This window comes from Rhinolophus ferrumequinum, chromosome 19 (genome assembly GCF_004115265.2).
Source record: "Rhinolophus ferrumequinum isolate MPI-CBG mRhiFer1 chromosome 19, mRhiFer1_v1.p, whole genome shotgun sequence".
NCBI classification, from domain to species: Eukaryota; Metazoa; Chordata; class Mammalia; order Chiroptera; family Rhinolophidae; genus Rhinolophus; species Rhinolophus ferrumequinum.
In genome coordinates, this window is record NC_046302.1 from 6,053,721 (window position 1) to 6,073,495 (window position 19,775).

At 45.6% G+C, this 19,775-nt stretch overlaps 1 protein-coding gene across 2 annotated transcripts in view; it reads right to left on the bottom strand.

Annotated features, from left to right (window-relative positions):
• The window catches only part of IMPA2 (inositol monophosphatase 2), a 64,480-nt gene extending 44,945 nt beyond the window's left edge, over window positions 1–19,535 (bottom strand). For both annotated transcript variants that reach the window (XM_033087470.1, XM_033087469.1), the window contains exons 1-2: window positions 19,248–19,535; window positions 1,866–1,999 (exon numbers count right to left, since the gene is read on the bottom strand). In XM_033087470.1, the coding sequence (XP_032943361.1) occupies window positions 1,866–1,999; window positions 19,248–19,343 (230 nt within the window). In that variant the 5' untranslated portion in view covers window positions 19,344–19,535. The remainder of the gene's footprint in view (window positions 1–1,865; window positions 2,000–19,247) is intronic.
• Between the last annotated feature and the right edge of the window lie 240 nt (window positions 19,536–19,775).

A 19,775-nucleotide genomic window follows, 5' to 3' on the forward strand; every position in this document is an offset into this window, starting at 1 on the left:
TGTGGACTGCAGTTTGGGAACCGCTGCTCTGGTCAGGTATGTGCATCTGTATCTCCCAGGGCTTTTTGCGAAATGGAGGTCTGGCATTAGTGAGTTGGAGATGCTCCCAGGTAAGCCTGACACACATCCTAGGTGAGGTCCACTGCTATGGGTAGATGGTTTTTCCAAACGGGCTTTGGAGCCTGACGGTCCCCTGGCGACCCTGAAGCTGCCGGATGGAGGTGGGAGAAGCCACATTCACCCATATAATACAATGACTTTTATCTTGTGATACACAACAACGAATATTTAAATTTACCTTGTAAAAATGGAACACAGATCCCATACTGACACAATAGTGGATCCACATCACTAGCAACTGCTGCCAACACACATAATAGGGCATATAATTTCAGAATTATTTGTCAAGAATACTATAATCTGATTGAAAACTGTCAGAGCACTGATAACACCATAATGCCTACCCTGCAGTAACCTCAAGGTCTTTACCAGGACCCCATACAGCTGACTCAGCCCTCATTTCTGTCATAGCCACCTGGACCAATACCACAGAAACCTCCAGAACTGAAATAGCTCCTCCACCAGAAAAAGCTGGCTGGTTGCTGTAGCTTTTTCCTCTCAAAGAATAAAAGCAAGCTACATAATACTTTTGCCATTACCATTTAGATTTTAAAAAGTTAAAAAATTATAAACATTTTAGAACTTATAAAAATTAAAACAGACGTGAGGAATCCTGACTTCATACTGAATAAGGAAATATGAAGTAACAGACACTCAAACACAAAGAAAGGTTGTCCAACAAAACAAACCCAACCCACTGGCAGAGAATTTTGAAGGGAGAGTTGGTGACCCTGAGATAACCTAACCAGTAAGAAGGAAACAATAGGGAAAAAAGGGAGGTAAATTTGAACACTGGCTTGTCCTTTACTTCAATTAATCATTCACAGGGGAAAAAGTCTATGATGCCTACCCTGTGCTAGATGGATGCGGAGGGAAATGGCCTTAGATATTTCTGCTGCACAAGTACATAGAATCTGATTTATATCCAGAACTCCAATACCTGGTAATTCAGTTTTAGCGATTCTCCATAAGAAAGGGAAGAGACCCCTCGTACCCAAAGCAGTGGTTTCCAAACTCGGTTCTGCAGAACTCCAGGGGTGAAGGAGGGGCCTGAGGAGCCCCTCCCCAGAGCTCAAGGAGAGTCTTCCTCTGGGGTCTGTGGCTTCATTGGAACTAGATGCAAAAGGCTATGTAAATATTTGAGTTTTTCTGAGGAAAATATTTATAACTTGCATTGGATTCTCCACATGGTGACCCCAGAAAGGTTAAGAACTTCTGCTCTAGAGAAGAGGTTAGGGTCCTCATGAAAATCCAGGGGAAGACAGCAGCCTTGCCTGTCGCATGCTTTGGCCTGGCGAGAGAAGAATACGTCACTGAACACCAGCAGAGGCACACCTGCAGGCGGTGACCCTGGGCCCACACAGCTGACAGCGCCATTGGGGGTCACATCCTTCTTGGAAAACCTGTGTGGCACCACCAAGCAGACACAAGCTTCCAGGGAACATTACTGCTTCGGATCCCTCAAGAAATATGCTAAGTGGCTTAGCAGAGGGGACAGGTCTCTTCCGCTGAGCGTACATTGTAGAAAGTGAAGCCTTTTCAGTCTATTTAAGGCAATATTGACATGAGGGTTGTACGCAGAATGAAGCCAGTTCACCGTCCAAATATCAGGGGGCAGACAGTGAGGTTTCCCGCCTGAGGTCTGCACCCATGATCAAGGGCGTGGCCTCCTGAGTTAGACCCTGGCCTTCTTTACGAACGTGGCATGGTGTTCATGGGGTGTTTTTCCCGAGGAATACACCTACCTGTGTGAAGGAAACTTCTTCTGCAGCTCAGAAATAATTAAATCTTCCACAAGGTGATCTGTTTCTGTGACAAGATCTGCAGCTGATGTTTTTGTTGAGACACGCTTTTCCTCAGAAAGGGCTTTTCTGATGATCTGAAATAAAAGTCCAGGACGGTAAACTGATAAGCATCCTCTTTCACCCAACAAATGCAGTCTCTCCTCCTGTGGGGCCAACTCTGACTTCAGGGAGCACTGGGGAGACGCAGAGGGTGTGGACCTGTGGACCACTTACTTCTGCCATCACTGAGAGGACTTCAGGGCTTAATATGACACCCAACACTTTCTGGTTGGGTTTCTAGTGAGCCTTAATTATCCACTATTCTTTTCACAATAATGACAGACTTACTTGTTGAAGTTACTTTGTTCTACCTGTGAAAGAATTTTTCTTTGAAGAAAAAGAAAAAAATAGTTTTTGAAGAACATGAAACTTCATCCAATGTAAGATGATGTAACACCTTTGCCCCATAGAGTCCCATGAATTTGAATTTATGAGATTTCAGGGTAAGAACTTCTTTTCCCCAATTCATTTTATGAACCACATGAAATGGAATACGCTCTTGCATCCAGGTTACAAATGTTTAGAATGAGAAACCTAGGAAAGCTAACCTGTACTTCAAGAACATAAAGACATGCTCTCCCTGCTGCTTTGGGTCAGGGCATTATTGACCATCCAAAGGGGACACGCCCATGAACTGGCTTTGGTGCCAAGTGGCCTCACTGAGCCCTCAGGGCTGAGCTCACAGGCAGGCTATGCAGATGTGCGGGTTGCCAGCACATCCCATCTAAACCCAATGAAGCTAAATATAGGGGCACAGAATGGAGGCCACCCAACCTCCACTACCTCCTGTCTGGCCTAATCCAGTTCCAGGGACCCTTAGGAGACCCAAACAGGAAGGCATGTGGAATGATTAATCAGTCATAGGATGCTTCGGGAAAGTCAGCTCGGGCCTTTCTTGTAATTTCTATCATTTCTTACCATGATGACAAAGTTGGGATACCTAAAAACGACATCATACCTTTCCTCTAAATTAGATACCACGCTAAGATCCTCAATTTCTTTCCAAAGCACGTCAGTCACTCAACTACCCAGACTTGACATCCTTTGTTCGTCGTGACACTTATTCTCCAACTTAAAGATATGCATTTCCTGAGTACCTTTTTTATGTCCAGCCTGCGCTCATGAAGCTGAAGAGGGGGGCAGGAAGAGATTCACCCAGAAGTCTTCAGAGAGGAGGAGATACTCACATGGAATTTTAAAGAAGCAGCAGGAGAACCCCCTAGACATCAAACAGTTCCCCCCTTTTATGTTTCTTGAAGAAGTCCCCCCATTATAGTGCTGGCCAAAACAACACTGAGCCTCGACAGGTTTTGCATGCTTTTTTCATCTTGTTGCAAAGATAACAGATACAAATTATAGAAAATTTGAAGTGTAATGTATTTTGTAAGTAATACAAAAAACAGAGCATATAGCAGTCATATATATCACATTAACTAAAGACAGTCCCACTCACATTTCTGACCGTCTGCCTCAGACTGTCAGCCACCTGGTGTGTTCCTGTCCTTTTCATGTATTGGCAACATCCTGCTTATCACTATCAGGTTAATCTCCTTAAAACACCAATTTTCACATAGCAAGCTCCCACCAAATAATCTGTATAAATTATAAATTTCAAACTCCTCGAATCTAGCTCATATAGCACCTGTCCTGTCCTATAGGAATCCCTAAATTTTAAGCTAGTCCATAGAGCTCCCGTCCATAGGTCATTTGGCAGTGAGTTTGTCTTTTATATGGCAATTCAGTGTGGTGTGTGTGTGTGTGAGAGGGAGCGTATACAGTGCGTGTGTAGTTTACGTGTGTGTGGGGGGGGTGTATGGTGTATATGTGATGTGTGGAGGTTCATGTGGTGTGTGGGGAGGAAATGTGTGGTATGTGTATGTTGTGGGGCGCGTGTGCAAGATATGAGTTTAAGGTTTATATGTTTGTGAGGGTATGTGTGTGGGCTATGTATGTGTGTGAGTATATATGCATATAGTTAGAGAGAAGAGAGAAAGACACTCTAACCAAAGAATATGCCACCAGAGTTTTTCAAATTTTAATGTGTATGAGTCACCTGGGGTCTTGTTGAAGATTATAGTTCAATAGGTATGGATTTTGGGGTCTGAGATTTGCATTTCTGACAAGTTTTGTGGTGACGTTGATGCTGGAGGGGTCACAATTGAGCAGCAAGGGCTGGAGCAGATTCTTAAACCTAAGTAGGGAAGGGTGCTCGGGAGGCTGGGATGTTCTAGGCCCATACATGAGTCCTGGGGCCTCCATCCTGAGGACACGGTCCTCATTTTCACTTGCTCCTATCCCCACGTGTGACAAGCATTCATGTAATTCAAGGTCAGGATTCCAACCATCCACCCTGTAGTCTCTATGCAGAAGCTGGATTGATGATTTTTAAACATAAATCAGCTTGTGTCGTTTTAATGGTTAGAACTACCCTCCTATTGCTCTTAGAACAAAGCCCCAGATCCCACATGACCAGGGCCCCACGGCCCGCCAAGCTCACCTCTCCCAGGCCACCCCCATGCTTGCTCTCTTTCTGCCACTCTGGTTTTCTGGCCCATCCTAACCAAATTTGTTTCTGTCCCAGCAACTTTATATTTTCTGGTCCTTCTGTCTGGAACTTTTCGCCACCTGAAATAATCTTGTTCGTTTCATGGTTGATGGAATGTTTGTCTTTACTGGCACATGAGCCCTAGAACAGTTTGCTTTCTTTTGTTCTCAGTGACACTCCTAGCATCTAGAATTGTACCTGACACAGAGTAGGTGCACAAAACTCTTTTAATCATTAATAAAATACATATCAGACTGCTTGAATAGATTCTGCACCATTTTATCTAACCAGAGGACTAGTGTCTGTGTGAATCCTGACCACCTTGGTCTTTCTGTTTCGTTTCATTGTCGTATTGTGTTTTTTTCTTGGGGGGGGGGGGGTGTTGTCCTGTTAAAAAGTCCTATTGTGCTTGAAGTCTGTCATCCTCTAACCTCCATCCACTAGTCCTACCTCCTGGAGCCAACCCAGATCTGCTTTATGGCACTCAAGTCCATTCTCCCCACCACAGCCAGAAGAGCTTGCTAAAACTCTGATCTTAACCACAGACCTCCCAAATATAAAACACTTACTGGCTCCCTACTACCAGGATAAAGTCAAAGTCTCTGAAGGAGGCATGCAATAATAGCTTTTGAGAGTTGGCCTTATAGCAGAGACAATCTGACCGCTAATAGCCAGTCTCCTCTTCTTCCTTTTGGGAACAGAAGCTCCAAGTTTAGCAAGGTGCAGCATCAGCTCAACAGTCTGCACCTCTCTGCCTCTTGCGCAGGTAGGTTTGGCCTTGTGACCAAGTTCTGCCCAAGAGGATGTGAATGGAAATGATATGTGCAACTTCTGAGTCACGTCCTTAAAAGGCATTGTTTGCACTCCACTTCTTGTTCTTTTCCTCTTTGCCACAAGGTGTGCTGTGGGTGTGGTGCTGAGAGGTCAGCTTTGGTCACAAGAAAAAGAACATCTCTTTAGAGCAACAATCGAAAAGAAACCTGGGTCTCTGAGTGACTTGGTGAAGCACAGCCCCCACTACCCCTGGATCTCTAATTAGACTTCTATGGGAAAGAAAAAGAAATCTGCCTTGCTTCTGTCATTGGTCTCTGCGAGGGAAGCCAAACCATCAACCGAACAAATACAGGATTCACCTAACCTTTGTGTTCTCATCCCCTTCCCATGCCCCTTGCTCCATGATTGTTAGGCTCCAGCCAAATTACATCATTCACCCTACAGTCTCCTTTTGACAGAATCTCCAGCCTTCCTCTAGCTCACGTGCTCTCTTCCTTTGCCACCCAGTTCAAATGTCACCTCAATGAGGAGTCTCCACCTACTGTGGGCAAAGCGGGGAATGCACCCTTTATGTGCGCTCCTGGGGCACTTCTGCAAACCACATAACTGGCCCCTTGGGATTCCATGGCAGTCCACTCCCGGTTAAGGACCCTAACCTTCTGTCCCTGTATTCACCTCCCACAGGTGGATTCTGCAGCCTGTACAGGGGCTGCTACATAGTCAGGGCTCAGTGAACATCTGCTGAATGAATGAATGAAGATTTCTTGGCTGCTGCATACTGAGCTCACTAAAAAGGTCACCAAAGTCTGGAAGATTTTTCAGCAAGTATTCTTGTGAAGCCATATCTAACCTCACTGGTATTTATGCACTTGGTCTTGCAGATTCAAATTATACACAACTCTACTATGTTGAAGAGAGGCAAAATCAGGGGCTTGTGTGGGCAGTTTGGAGAATATCTGTTGTCACCGGCCACACTTTCCATAGGAACCAGGCTCCTAGCTATAAATTATACAGAGGGCAGATTTATGGATTCAGAAGGAGCATGTTGTATCACGTTCTTTTTTTAAGTATTTCTTTTCTGTTTTTATTAAGGTTATTGTTGTGCTATGATCATTTCGTTGTGGCACACGTCACAAGGAAAGCCATGGGCTTGAACGTTCCTGTGTCCTTCAGTGGCAGGGCAGGCCACACTGCACTCATGTTCACTAGCAACCTGCAGTGCAGTGCAGTGGCCAGTCCTCTCCCACCTGCTTCTGCTCCTCAGGCCCTGGCTCAACATCCACATGGACACCTGAGGAGGAACCTGCAGATCATTCTTGACTCCTCCCTCCCATCAGTTAACAACCAGACACTCAGATAGCATTTCTGAATTATTTTCCCAAACTACCCGGCCCTTCTCACATTGCCTGCCATCACCTGCCTGCATTGCTAAAACAGCTTCCAAACATCCTTTGGTTTTACTCCTCTGAAGCACCATCCACACTGGGCAGAGTGGCCTCTCCGGAAAGCAGATCTCCTGGCACTTTCTGTGGCTTGTTGGGCTCACCAAGAGAACAGTGGGTCCGTGTCCAGTGTGAGGTCCTCCACGACCAGCCCTGAAAGCAACTGGCCCTATGGGGCCCCGGGCCCCGTATCCCTTACCCTGCTCAAGCACTCTCGAGTGTTCTTTCTCCTTCACCTTTACGTCTTTGGACATGATGTACTTTGTGCCTGCAATGGCCATGCTGGCCACCTCCTACCCATCTGTCCTTGAGGACTCTGTCATGCCCATCCCCTCAGGAAGTTGTCTGTGTAGCCCTTCACTCACCCACCCTGGGTGAGGCCCTTTCTCTTGGGTCAGTGGTTTCCGTCGCACTGAATGTACATCTCAGTTACTGCACTGTCAAGCACGGGCCTATCTCTTCCACTAGACTACAAGCTTCCTGAGGGCAGGAGCTCTGCTTTTCATCTTAGTAGCTCCACACTATCCTTCCATACCACACTAAGTAGGCTCTACCATCCCTCTCCTGGGCCCAGGCCACTAGTGCAATGTGCATCGTAATGGGACTTTACCAAACTTAACCTGGTGGATGTCCATACATGGGATAGCTACAAAAATTAGTTCCTTTTTAGTCACCAACGAGTTAATGGCAGCAAGCTAATCTAAAAAAAGAACTAGCTAAAGCAATAATACAGGTTCTACGCAATCCCTATCAAAATTCCAATGGCATTTTCACAGAAATGGAAAACAATCATAAAATTTATATGGGACCATGAATGACCCCGAACAGCCAAAGCAATCTTGAGAAAGAAGAACAAAGCTGGAAGCATCACAGTCCCCGATCTCAAACCATATTACAAAGCTATAGTAATCAAAAAATATGGTATTGGCTTTAAAGAAGACAAAGATCAATGGAACAGAATAAAGCCCAGAAATAAACCTACGCATCCATGGTCAATAAATGCAACAAAGAGCCAAAAATATATATGGGACAGGGCAGCAGAATGGCTCAGGTGGTTAGAGCGCAAGCTCTGAACAACAGGGTTGCCAGTTCAATTCCCACATGGGCCAGTGAGCTGTGCCCTCCATAACTAGATTGAAGACGATGAGCTGCCACTGAGCTGTCGGAGGGGCGGCCGGATGGCTCAGTTGGTTAGAGCGCGAGCTCCCAACAAGGCTGCCGGTTCAATTCCTGCATGGGATGGTGGACTGTGCCCCCTGCAACTAAAGATTGAAAACAGCAACTAGACTTGGAGCTGAGCTGTGCCCTCCACAAATAGATTGAAGGACAACGATTTGACTTGGAGCTGATGGGCCTGGAGAAACACACTGCTCCCCAATATTCCCCAATAAAATAATTTTAAAAAAAGAATACATATGGGGAAAGGACAGTCTCTTCAATAAATGGTGTTCAGAAAACTGTACAGCCACATGCAAAAGAATGAAACTGAATCGCTATCTTACACCCCACACAAAAATTAACTCAAAATGGATGGAAGACTTGAATGTAAGACCAGAAAAGATAAAACTGGTAGAAAAAAATATGGGTGGTAAGCTTCTTGAAATAGACCTTGGCAATGATTTTTTGAATCTGACACCAAAAGCAAAAGCAACAAAAGAAAAAAATCAACAAGTGGGACTACATCAAACTAAAAGGCTTCTGTACTGCAAAGGAAGTCATCAACAAAATGAAAAGGCAACCTACTAAATGGGAGAAAATAATTGCAAATCATGTATCTGATAAGGGATTTATATATAAATATATAAAAAATATATAAATATATATAAAGAACTCATACAACTCAACAGCAAATAAACAAACAATCCAATTTAAAAATGGGCAGAAGATCTGAATAGACATTTTCCCGCAGAAGACATACAGATGGCCAATAGGTATAAGGAAAGGTGCTCAACATCACTCACCATTAGGGAAATGCAAATCAAAACCACAGTGAGATAGTACCTACCTCACACCTGTTAGAATGGCTGTTATCAAAAAGATAAGCAATGACAAGTGCTGACAAGGATGTGGAGAAAAGGAAACCCTTGTGCACTGTTGGTGGGACTGTAAACTGGTGCCGCCACTATGAAAAACAGTATATATATATATATATATTAAACAGTATATATATATATATATATATATACACACACATACACACAGACCTTCACCAACCTAAATAGTTTTATGTGAGAACACGTATCTGACAAAATTTAATGACTGATGACAAAATAAAATAAAATAAACCCTACCATATACACAATGTACAAATCTCAAATGGGATGCCAAAATACTGCATTAAGAAGTTTAATTCATAAATTTTCCTACATAGAGAGGAAAAATGGTGATCGAGTGTTGTATTTTTCAACTAAACCAGTATTAGACTCAAACAGCCCTGCCCTTTAGCTATAGTCACGTCCACAGGGGGGATGGCCTGGGGCTGCCAGGTGAATTACCTACTAAAAGCCCTTTACCACAGCTATTTTTCAACATCTTAGAGATTTTGAACATTCTCATTCTGCCAGTAATAAGTTAGTATATGCTGTTTTTTAATTGATGTTTTGCAGCTATTCATTAACTATGCACGCACTTCATAGACCTCCTGACCTGGGTTTTCTCCCTACAAATAACATTCTGTTAATGGTTAATATATAAAATATGGCCTTCAGTCATTGAAGCCTGGATTTCATATCTACAAGAAAGGACACAATCAGCTCCAGCATCAGAGATGTCATTCATAGACGTGCAAATGACTCTTTCTTGTTTGTACACCAGCTCGGCTCTGTGTTACTGTCCCTGGGTCAGCTATACAGCTGTCATCCATCACTACAGAGCAACTTGTGTGCACCCTAGAACCCATGGAACAGCATGCACAAAGAACTGTCAGAAGTGGGGTTTCCAATAAGCAACATGTCTTTCCTTTTCAGATAAGGAAAACGTCACTACCAGAAGTATGGTCCTGATAATACTGCCACATTTCAGGTTGTAGACTTTTCTGAACACAAATAAGTGTGATGTGATGGCTAATTTTATGTGTCAACTAGACTGAGCCATGGTGCACCCAGGTATTTCACTAAACATTATTCAGGGTGTTTCTGGGTGAGCTTAACATTTTAATCAGTAGTAAAGCAGATCACCCTCCATAATGTGGGTGCGTCTCATCCAATCAGTTGCAGGTCCTATAAAAGATGGACCCCTATCTAAGTAAGAGACTTCTTCAGCAGACTGCCTTCAGACTTCATCTGCAACATCAAATCTTGCTGCCTACAGCCTTTAAACTGGGACACTGGCTCTCTCTGTGTCTCCAGCCTCCCTGGCCCACCCTGCAGATCGGACTTGTCGGCCTCCAAGCAGTTTTGTTTCTCTGGAGAACCCTGAACATATATGACAATTAATAAAACCTACAAAGTAAATGAGATACACTGGTAATAATATGGCTATCACGTGGCACAGTGGTCAGCACTTCACATCTGTTAATACATCACAAATGACTGCAGAACCTTAACCACAGGAAAGAGGAGGAGTCACTGGTTAAAGCAGAGGTGGGCCAAGGACACCAGATTCTCCCAGACTCACACACCAGCAAGTCTCAAGGTTTCCAATGTAATTACCTCCCTCTTCAGCTTCATGGCTAAGTTTCTTCAAACTTGCTGTGTCTACTTTCTAAACTCCCATCACCCCTCAGCCCACTGTCTCCCCTTCCACCCTAGCACTCCTGCTGGGGACCTGGCCACCTCCCTTGAAAAATCCAGGGACACTCTTCACTTACATCTCAACTGCGTTCTCTGTGTCATCTAACCCTCCGTCAGGAACTCTGAGACCACGGTGCTTCTCCCTCAGATTCCTTGTAAGAGGTGTGTCCAAGAACTCAGGATGCGCCCCGCCCTCAGGAGCCATGCTCCCAGGAGATCCCACCTTTTCCATCCCCACGGCTGGCACCACAACAGCGTTGGTGCTCACACTTGCCGAGGGCTTACTCTGTCTCCGGCACCATCTGAAGCAGTTCATGAGTACCAACTTATTTTATACTCACAATAACTGAGGTAATAATAATTTCCTTATAGATGTTAGAGATGAAGAAACTGAGGCACAAAGAAAGTCACCCACAGTCGTACAACTAAAGGTGCTCCAAATCTTCTGTCACTGAGTGGAGTCATCTCTCCCGAGCTGTGACTATCATGACTGATGATTTCCAAAATCCCTCTCTGGTCCAGAGTTTTCTCTAAAGCAATGAAATCTACCCAGTTTTTCAAGCCAGACACCCAGTTCTTTACTCCTACGTCTTCTTCAACTTACAATTCATCACCAAGTCCACACAACGTGCAGTTACTTAATCATCAACAATCACCTGGGTCATTCTTGAGTGTGACACCCACAAACAACTCTGCTCTTCAATGAGGGCCTCGTGTCCCCAAAACTTGTCACACTCAGTGGCCTGACCCTCCTTGTCCATCTTAAGCTTCATCCACGGTGCATTTCTTGCAGTGTCTGGGTGCTCCCTTCACTTTCACATCTTGCTGTGTCTATCTTCTTTGCCTTGACCCCTTCTCCTCCCTTCCACCCTCCCCAAGCCTGGCACCCAACTTCTCCAGGTGACTCCTGCATTTCCTTTTAAACAAACAATTCAGGTATATTTTTCCAGGAAGCTGTCCCTAGTCTCTGAGGGTCTGAGATCACCCCCTCCAAAATCGTCTCGACTTAGGCCTCTGTCCTGGGGCAGCCCATAGTGGGGCCCCTTGCAATGCTTGCTCCATGCTGAATATACCACCCAGGTGGCCAAGGCACTGCGCTGGCCCCTGGGGTTGGGAGCTGGGATAATGGACACAGGATCCTGAGACTGGCTTCGTTAGCTATACAGATGTGACACCGACCGTCGGCTAAATTCTTCCGTCACTTCCCATGGAAGAAAGATGTGAGTCAGGCCAGCCTTAGGTGCTGGCCCAATGAGGCCACAAGATAGGAAGGAGCCTGAACTCAAAATTCCCTTTTTTCTCTCCAAACCTCAGGTTCCTGGGCCTGAGCTCCCCCCCCCACGCCCATCCCCCCACAACTAGGGCTGGGGTGGGTGGGCCTTGGAACCCACTAGCCACTTTTCCATCCTCTAAGTGGTAAGAATTCAGCCTACTCTTCCCACCAGCCCCAAAGACTACCGAGCGCTTCATTTGGGCCAGGAAGTCAATATCCAGAGAGGCAGATTCACTTTAACATGGAGGTGACACCCGCTTTTCCTTCTATCCCTTTAATGAAATGAAGGTGGGATTTCACTGACTCACTTTTGCACCAAGGGCTGGGCTGATGGAAGGACTTGGAGTGCAAACAGCTTTTGTGAGCAAAATGGGCATAAGAAACGTGCCATTTTCCTAGACAAATACCATATGATCTCACTTATATGTGGAATCTAAAGAACAGAATAAACGAACAAACAAAACAGAAATAGATTCAGAAATATAGGGGAGAAAACAACAACAACTGACGGTTGCTAGGTGGGAGAGGGGTGGGGATGGGGGAGAAGGTGAAGGGATTAGAAAGTACAAGTTAGTGGTCACAATATAGCCACGGGGATATGAAACACAGTTTGGGGAACATAATCAGTACTGTTGTAAAGATTTTGTAGGGTATCAGATGGCACCTGTCTTATTAGGGAGACCACTTCATGGACGGTGTAGGTTCCTGACCACTGCAGGGTACACCTGAAGCTGAATAATACTGAATGTCAACTGTAGTTAAATACACACACACACACACACACACACACACACACGGTCACAGGATGTGGAGCACAGCATAGGGAATAGAGTCAATGTAACTGTAACTGCTACATACGATATCAGAAGGGCAGGGCGGAGGGGGATTATCACTTTGTGAAGGGCGTAAATATCTAACTAGTACATTGTTTTGTACACCTGAAACTAATTAAAAAAAAAAGGAGTGATGTACTGTCGAATTAGTTTCAAATGAAGGGAAAAAAAAAGAAAAAAGAAACATGCCACTTTCCTTATAATCATGTATGAGAAAAATTACAGTTGGCCTTTCACACAGGGTCAGTGAATAGTGGTGCCCTGGACACTTGGACCCAAAAAGCGGCACCTGCTACTCTGCACCTGCCAGTTGTTGTCTCACAGGAGTTCTTTCTTGGCTGAGGTTTCAAATGTTGGTGAACGTTTTACAATTGTTAATGTAGGCTGACACCGACCCTACGGAGCTAAGTGGAAAGCAGAGGCCTGGACTTGGGGCACAGAACACAGTGTATGGTGGGACCACTGGAGGGAAGGGGACTGAAGACGGGGAAACAAAATCACCATCCGCCGCCTCCCTTTCTCCAGCAGTGGGCACATTCAGCTGAGGCAAGAGAGCAGAGGCGTCTTTTTGGAAGAAATAAGTGACGCAAGGCCACCATATACTGACATTTGGGAATCTTGCAGAGGAAACACCAGGAGCTTTGACTTGGGATCATCTCATGGCAGAGTCCATGGGTGGACGAGCTTGCTCTCTGCCTGTCCAGGATCTGGCCTTAATATCACCCCAGGCCAACGGCTCCCAAATTGGAGTCTCTACCCTCGACCTCTCCCCTGAACTCTGGATCCAAACTCAACACCTCCACTTAACAATAATCCACTGCCAATTCAAGCTTAACATGCTGGAAATACAACACTGGACTTCTACCTCCAAACCTGTTCCTCCTGCAGTTTCGTCATCTCAGGAAACAGCAAATCCATTCAACCAGTTTTTCAGGCCTGAACCCTTGAAGGCATCCTTGGCTCCTTTCTCTCACACCCTGATTCTATCCAATCCAACAGCAAAGCCTGAACCTCAGCCTTCGAAACACACCTGTTTTTACTACCTTCTTCACTACATCCCCGTCTAACCCTCCGGCATTCCTCATGTGGACTATTTTAATAGCTTCCTATCAGATATCCAATTCTGGTACCCCCATGATGCTGTAGGGCCCCTTGCAGCCCAGGATGGTCTCCCTATTACCCAGCAGGGCCCTATACAGGACTCTATTCAAAACCTCACATCACACTCAGAGTAAAGGTTATCGTTCTTTCCAGTTACTCTATAAATATTTGTGAATTAATAAATTTCTAATCAGCATTTTCGTAACCACCATTTTAAAAACAGGATATCCAGGCCAATAAACATGCAAAAAGGCACTTAAGTTCATTAGTCATATAGGATGTGCAAATTGAAATCACAAAATACCACCTCAAACCCATCAGAATGGCTAAGATGGAAAAGACAGATAATACCAAGTGTTGTCCAAGATGTGGAACAATAGGAACCCTCACTTTCTGCTAGAAGTCTAACCTGGTACATATACTTTAAATAACTAGTTGGCAGAATTTCATATCTGATGACACAGCAATTTCACTCCTATTATTAGTATATCCCCAGCAGAAAGGCATACATACATAATCAAAAGACATGCAAGAATGTCTATAGCAATATTATTCATAACTCCAAACAGGACATTATCCAAAGTTTCCTCAAGAGTTAAATGAAAAAATTGTCATATATTCACGTAACAAAATACTATATATACAGCAGTGATTCTCAAAGTGTTTTGAAAACATAAAGTAGTTTGATCTAGCTGGACAAAGAGCGTCAGTATCAGCTGGGAATTTGGTGAAATCTAATTCAGTCCAGACTTAGAGAATTAAGAAATTGGGGGTGGGACTCAGCTTCCCTTGAAAAGCCTTCCAGGGACTTCTGATGCAGGTGAAAGCATGCGGACACTTCACTACAGGAGCAAACCTGATGAATTTGAGCACACTGAGATCATTAAAAATTCTGTTGGCAAGTCGGAAGATGACTGTTGCTAGGTGCATAGAAAACTAGCAAATACGTGTTTTGACAATGCAGAATAGTTTGATCAGGCTGAACAAAGGTCTTCTTCTTTTTTTACTTTAAGAAAAATACAGGTTGTATAAGAAAGAAAAGAACATGTAACACAACTATACTGCTCGGCTCAACCGTGCATTACGATTGTATGGTCATCAGAATGTGATATGGATACCAATGAAACCAAACAGGTAACACAGCCACACAACATAATATAGTGTCTAAAGCGCATGACTCAAGAAAGAGCAGTAGACCCCTATTATTTAGAAAATGGGTGTAACTCGGAAAATTGAAAACAGTGACCTCTGGGAAAAAGGATGAGGATGACATGTGCCAGGACACTGCTGTTTCTCATGAGTCCTTTTAGTAGCACTGCACTTATTAAATTCCCTGTGTGAATAACTGATAAAAATTAAAATCACAAATCAAAAATAATACCGTATTGGCAAAGCAAGCAAGACAGGTAGGTGACATTGGGTCAGGGCCCACCAATGTGTACTTTCTGCTCTGGGGAGCCAGAGGTGGACAGAAGAGCGCCACATTCACAGCCCACCATGGGGAAAGCACACCAATCAGACCAGGGACAAACACAGCTGTCGGCAGGATGGGGGAGAAGCACAGGACAGACGAGGAAGGTAACCCGGTAAGAGTACGGTTTTCAATAAACATAGGCAAGAGGAAGGCTAAGAAAATGCAATGTCTGTTGTGAAAATGCAGAGTAGTTTGATCTGGCTGAACAAAGGTCTGGTCTACCCAGGCACTGTCCAGACAATAGGCCCCATTTCTCAAGACGGGGCCTTGGGAAGCATAACCTGCAAGGATGTATAAGGCCAACTAGAGAGGCAGTAAGTCTGAAGTACTGAGGGTGGAGTTCTGGGTTTTTGTTTTTCTGCTTTGTCCTGAGATTCTGTTACCAGTAAACAGAGAAGAACTTACTGTGACGCTATTGACACTGAGGCTTTAAGGCCCTTTAATTCTCATGAGGATCTGCTAGGGACCGTAGCACAGTGTTGACATGGTCACACATAAACACCTTTTTTAAATTTGCAAAAGTCAGCTCCTCTAGTTGTAGATATAACTGCTTTTTCCAGTATGACCTCCCAGCCATCATACTTCGTGTCAGGTAGCACTGGAGTGGGTGCTGGAATTTTCAGCTAAAGGGAAGTTGAATGGAGATGCATTTACTTTGGGTTTGATGGAATATATCTGCGGGGTTTGCAGTTACATCTGTCTGTAACTCATTGTTAGCCATCCTGTCTCAGAACAGCTCCCAAAAATGCTTCTACTGTCCACCACACCAACTCACCTGGCATGGTGACATACATGGCAGAACCAGAGGAGTGTGTGAGCCTGGGGAGTGGCCGCCAGCACAAGGGATCATGGAAAGAAACAAGGCTCCAATGCTACAGAGCTAAATGCTAGTCTGTGGAAAATTCTCCCACATCTTACAACTAATATAAAAGAAAATTGATGGGATTTTCAAATTTGATGACAATTCTAAAAATCTATAAGACCATACCAGTTTGAAGCCTAAATAAACTTCTAAACTATCAGCAATCGATTTCAACTAGCCATGCTATAGGAAAGCCTAAATTTACCTTCCTATTCTCTCCAAATATTACAAAATCATTGTCATTCAAAGATGCAAAGGGTATGAAGCCAAAAAATGTGAAAAAATGTATTACAGATTGAGAAGCATTATTTTTATGTATTTTGTTATACTGTTAGCATCTTAAAATTATACTGTTGAGTTTTCTTATTCTAAATAATTTTTATATCTATTTTTAAATTTTTAATTTTGTGTTTTTTTCTTAAAGAGGGCCCCTAATTTGTCTAAGTTTCAGACCCAACAAAACCTGGATCTACTCCCGCACAACAATTTAAAAAGCATAGTTTTCTAAGAAGATACTTTTGTTCACTGGTCACGTAAAAGATGACAGACGATCATTTCAGTGAATCCTGCCACTTGTGTTAGTGGTGGTGATGGGGTGGGGCTGAAGTCACTCTACCCACCCCCTCCAAAGCCCAACAGCCAGGGAGCATCTCCTGCAGTGGTGTGGGTGGTTTGGCCTGGAAATGAAGGGATGATTCCAAGAGGCACTGCAGGAATGCATGGGGAAGAGGCAAAGAGGAAGGGAAAACAGGGAGGCCATCCTTTGTGCAGGGGCAGCATTTGGGGGGCAGGGAGGCCATGCAGGTTGCTTTTATGGAGACTTCTCAGGACTGGGAAGCAAATTGTCTAGGGCTGCCCTGACCAGAACCAATGTCTGAAAGATCAAGGGCAGTGACGTGTATCTCTTAGGAGGTCCCTCTCTCTACTCTGCACCTTTCAGCAACAGAATCCAGATTCAAGAATTCAGTACACAGAACTGTCTCAGGAGCAGCTGAGAGCAGCAAACTCAATAAAATAGCAGAACACTGGGTACCAATGAGGGGGTGGGCGTGGTGGGCCACAAGGCCATGGTAACTGTGCCAAACACTGCCTTAGCTAAAGAGTACTCAGAAAAGGAGCACGACTAACTACCTTTTCATGCTTCTCTGTGCTGTCTGGCCAAAGGCCAGATTTCCTCCAATCAGCACCCTATTACTGTGAGAACATTATTAAGACAATTTGTCCCTTTACACAGGTTGCAATGACCTTGTATGGCTTCTATTTGTCCCAGCCACAGACCATTCAGGCCACGCTCCCCCTCACTCCCCGGCAGGCAGGAAGCATCAGAATAATGCCCAAGAGGGAGCCCGGAGTCCTAGGCTCCCTGATCAGACTCTTAATGGCAAAATCTTTATTTCACCCCTCCCCCATCCTTAAAAAAAGCTTTTTTGTTGTTGGCAAGTTACAAACACATATCGCCTAAATAAGTTAAAATGCATAAAACTCAAATTGTGCCTGCCATATTGCAAGCTCTATATAAGCATTTGTTAAAAGGTTTTTAAAACCCTCTGTATCTTCAAGGGTTTAAATTTGAAAAACCACAGAAACCCGTAACAACTCTCCAGGATTTACATAGCAGTAGTGTCTGAATCCTAAACTAGCTTCTCCTCAAAGCCTCATGGAAGAAAAGTTTTATGGTAGAACCTGAATTACTAAATATCCTGGTGATAGTCACTCTGGAAGGAAGTGAGGGGGCTAGGAGGGAGGAAGGAAGGGAGGGGCAGGAGAGCAAGTGCTTCCCCTCCCCTCCTGCACACACTGGATCTGCTTTCCAGGAAGCATGTTCTCCCTGCAAGCTGCGAGCTTCAGTATTCTAGTTCATAAGGTTTGGGGTGTCCTTTCCCTACAGGACAGAAAGATGATGGAGCCAAAGTATACTTTCACAACACTCCTGTAAGTCATGTATTCCGTACAGGCTGAGTCTTTGGTCTTTAAAACCACAGAGGGAGAGCCCTCCAACACTAAATGCGTCAACTCAGTCTTGAAGGTTAACTTTTAGAGGGGATTAGAGGTTTCATCCCGAGGTAAAGCACTATTCACGGCGCACATGACCACTCACTTCAAATTTAGGATTGAAAAGAGACTGCTACGCCTGAGAAAGAAAATGCTGTTTGGATATAAAATCAATCTCTCACAACTCCTTCTGTCCATCTTCATTCTCCAGATCACCAGCACACAATCATGGGCTTTAACAAGCAAAGCAGGAGTAAACCATCTTCCCACTAGGTCTAACCCTGACAGCCCTGGGAGAACCAACACCCACTCACTCATCCCACAATATGGACTGCATCCCTACTATGTGTCAGGCGCTGCTGAAAGTACTGAGGGAAATGTGGGGAACAAAACAAAAATGAAAGTGAGAAGAGAGAGGAGCTGCATTTTCAAACTCTAGTCGCAGGTTTTAAGCTTAGCTGCTTGATTTTCGTCCTGCGGGTCATTGTTAACAAGTTCCTGCAATCACTCAGTGGAACCACTTGAAGGTTGTGGGCAGAGAGTAAGTTTGCATTCAGGATGCTTGAGGAAAGATAAACAGCAATCCTTCCAGGTTTCCAAGCAGTTGGGGTTTAAACCTGGGGGCAACTACACCTAGGTCCCGGCCACTGGGTCAATTCAAAGGTCTTCAAAAACAAACAGCTGTGGCATTCAGGCCAGGGAGAAAAATTTAAAGCCCTGGACTAATTTGCATAGTCAATATATTTATTCTAACCTGCTCTCTCCCAGGCAAAGGTCAAATCACCTACAGTTAGCCATTCAAATACCAAAGGAGAGGGGCCATGTTCGGCATGTTTCCTGGGTGGCTGCCACCGCCACGGGAGAACGAGGTGTTCACCTCTCCGGCTCCTGGGGTGGAGAAGGTAAAGGGAAGGTCTGTGCAGTAAACGAACACAAAGACTTCTTTCACTGTATCACGCCTGGGTCCGCGGTCACCAGACGCCCACCGCAGAAGGCCGGGGAGCGCGGGTCCGGCTCCGCACTCGAGGACCCCCACCCCGGGAGGACCCCAGCCCGCCAGCCCCGCGGCTGCACGCGGTCCTGGGCCCTGCTATCCCGAGCCCTGAGGAGCCCCTTTGGTCCGACTTGACTTCTGCTCGGACTTTCATAGGTCCCAAGTGGGTGTGATGCGGACAGAGTGCCCGCCCGGCCCGGCCCGGCGGGGCTGCGCTAACACGGACCCTGCCGGAACGCGAGAGCAGGGCCGCAGCGCTCACCTGTCCCGCCCGCAGCGCGAGCTGCACCGCCACTTCAAAGCACTCCTCCCAGGGGCCCCCGGCGGGCGCCGCCTCGTCCTCGCGACCTGGCTTCATCGCGGCCTCGCGGGGCCCCGCCACCTCCAGTCCTCCACGCAGTTCCTCCACCAGTTTCCACTGCCCTGAAATCAGGCTCCCCACTCCCTCCTCTTACTCCCGCCACTCGAGCCTCGGCCTCAGCCTGCCTTACAGGCGTGCCCGCGGGAACTGCAGGGAGCGGGCCGCGGCAGGGGAAGCCGCGCCGCTCGTCCCAAGCCCCGCCCAGAGCCCCGCCCCTCCCCGTTGAGCCCCACCCTCTCCGCTGCCTGTCTGGTGCTGTGCCTCGTCCCGCACTTCCCAGCACCAGTCTTTCCCCACGTAGAGTTCGACCCCGCTGGGCTTCCGGCTCCCTGCCTCAGCCCCGCCCCTCCCGGCCCTCATCCTTGCTCAGCGCTTCACACCCCCAGCTCCGCCCTTATCCCCACTCCTCCCCGCCGAGTCCCGCGTCAC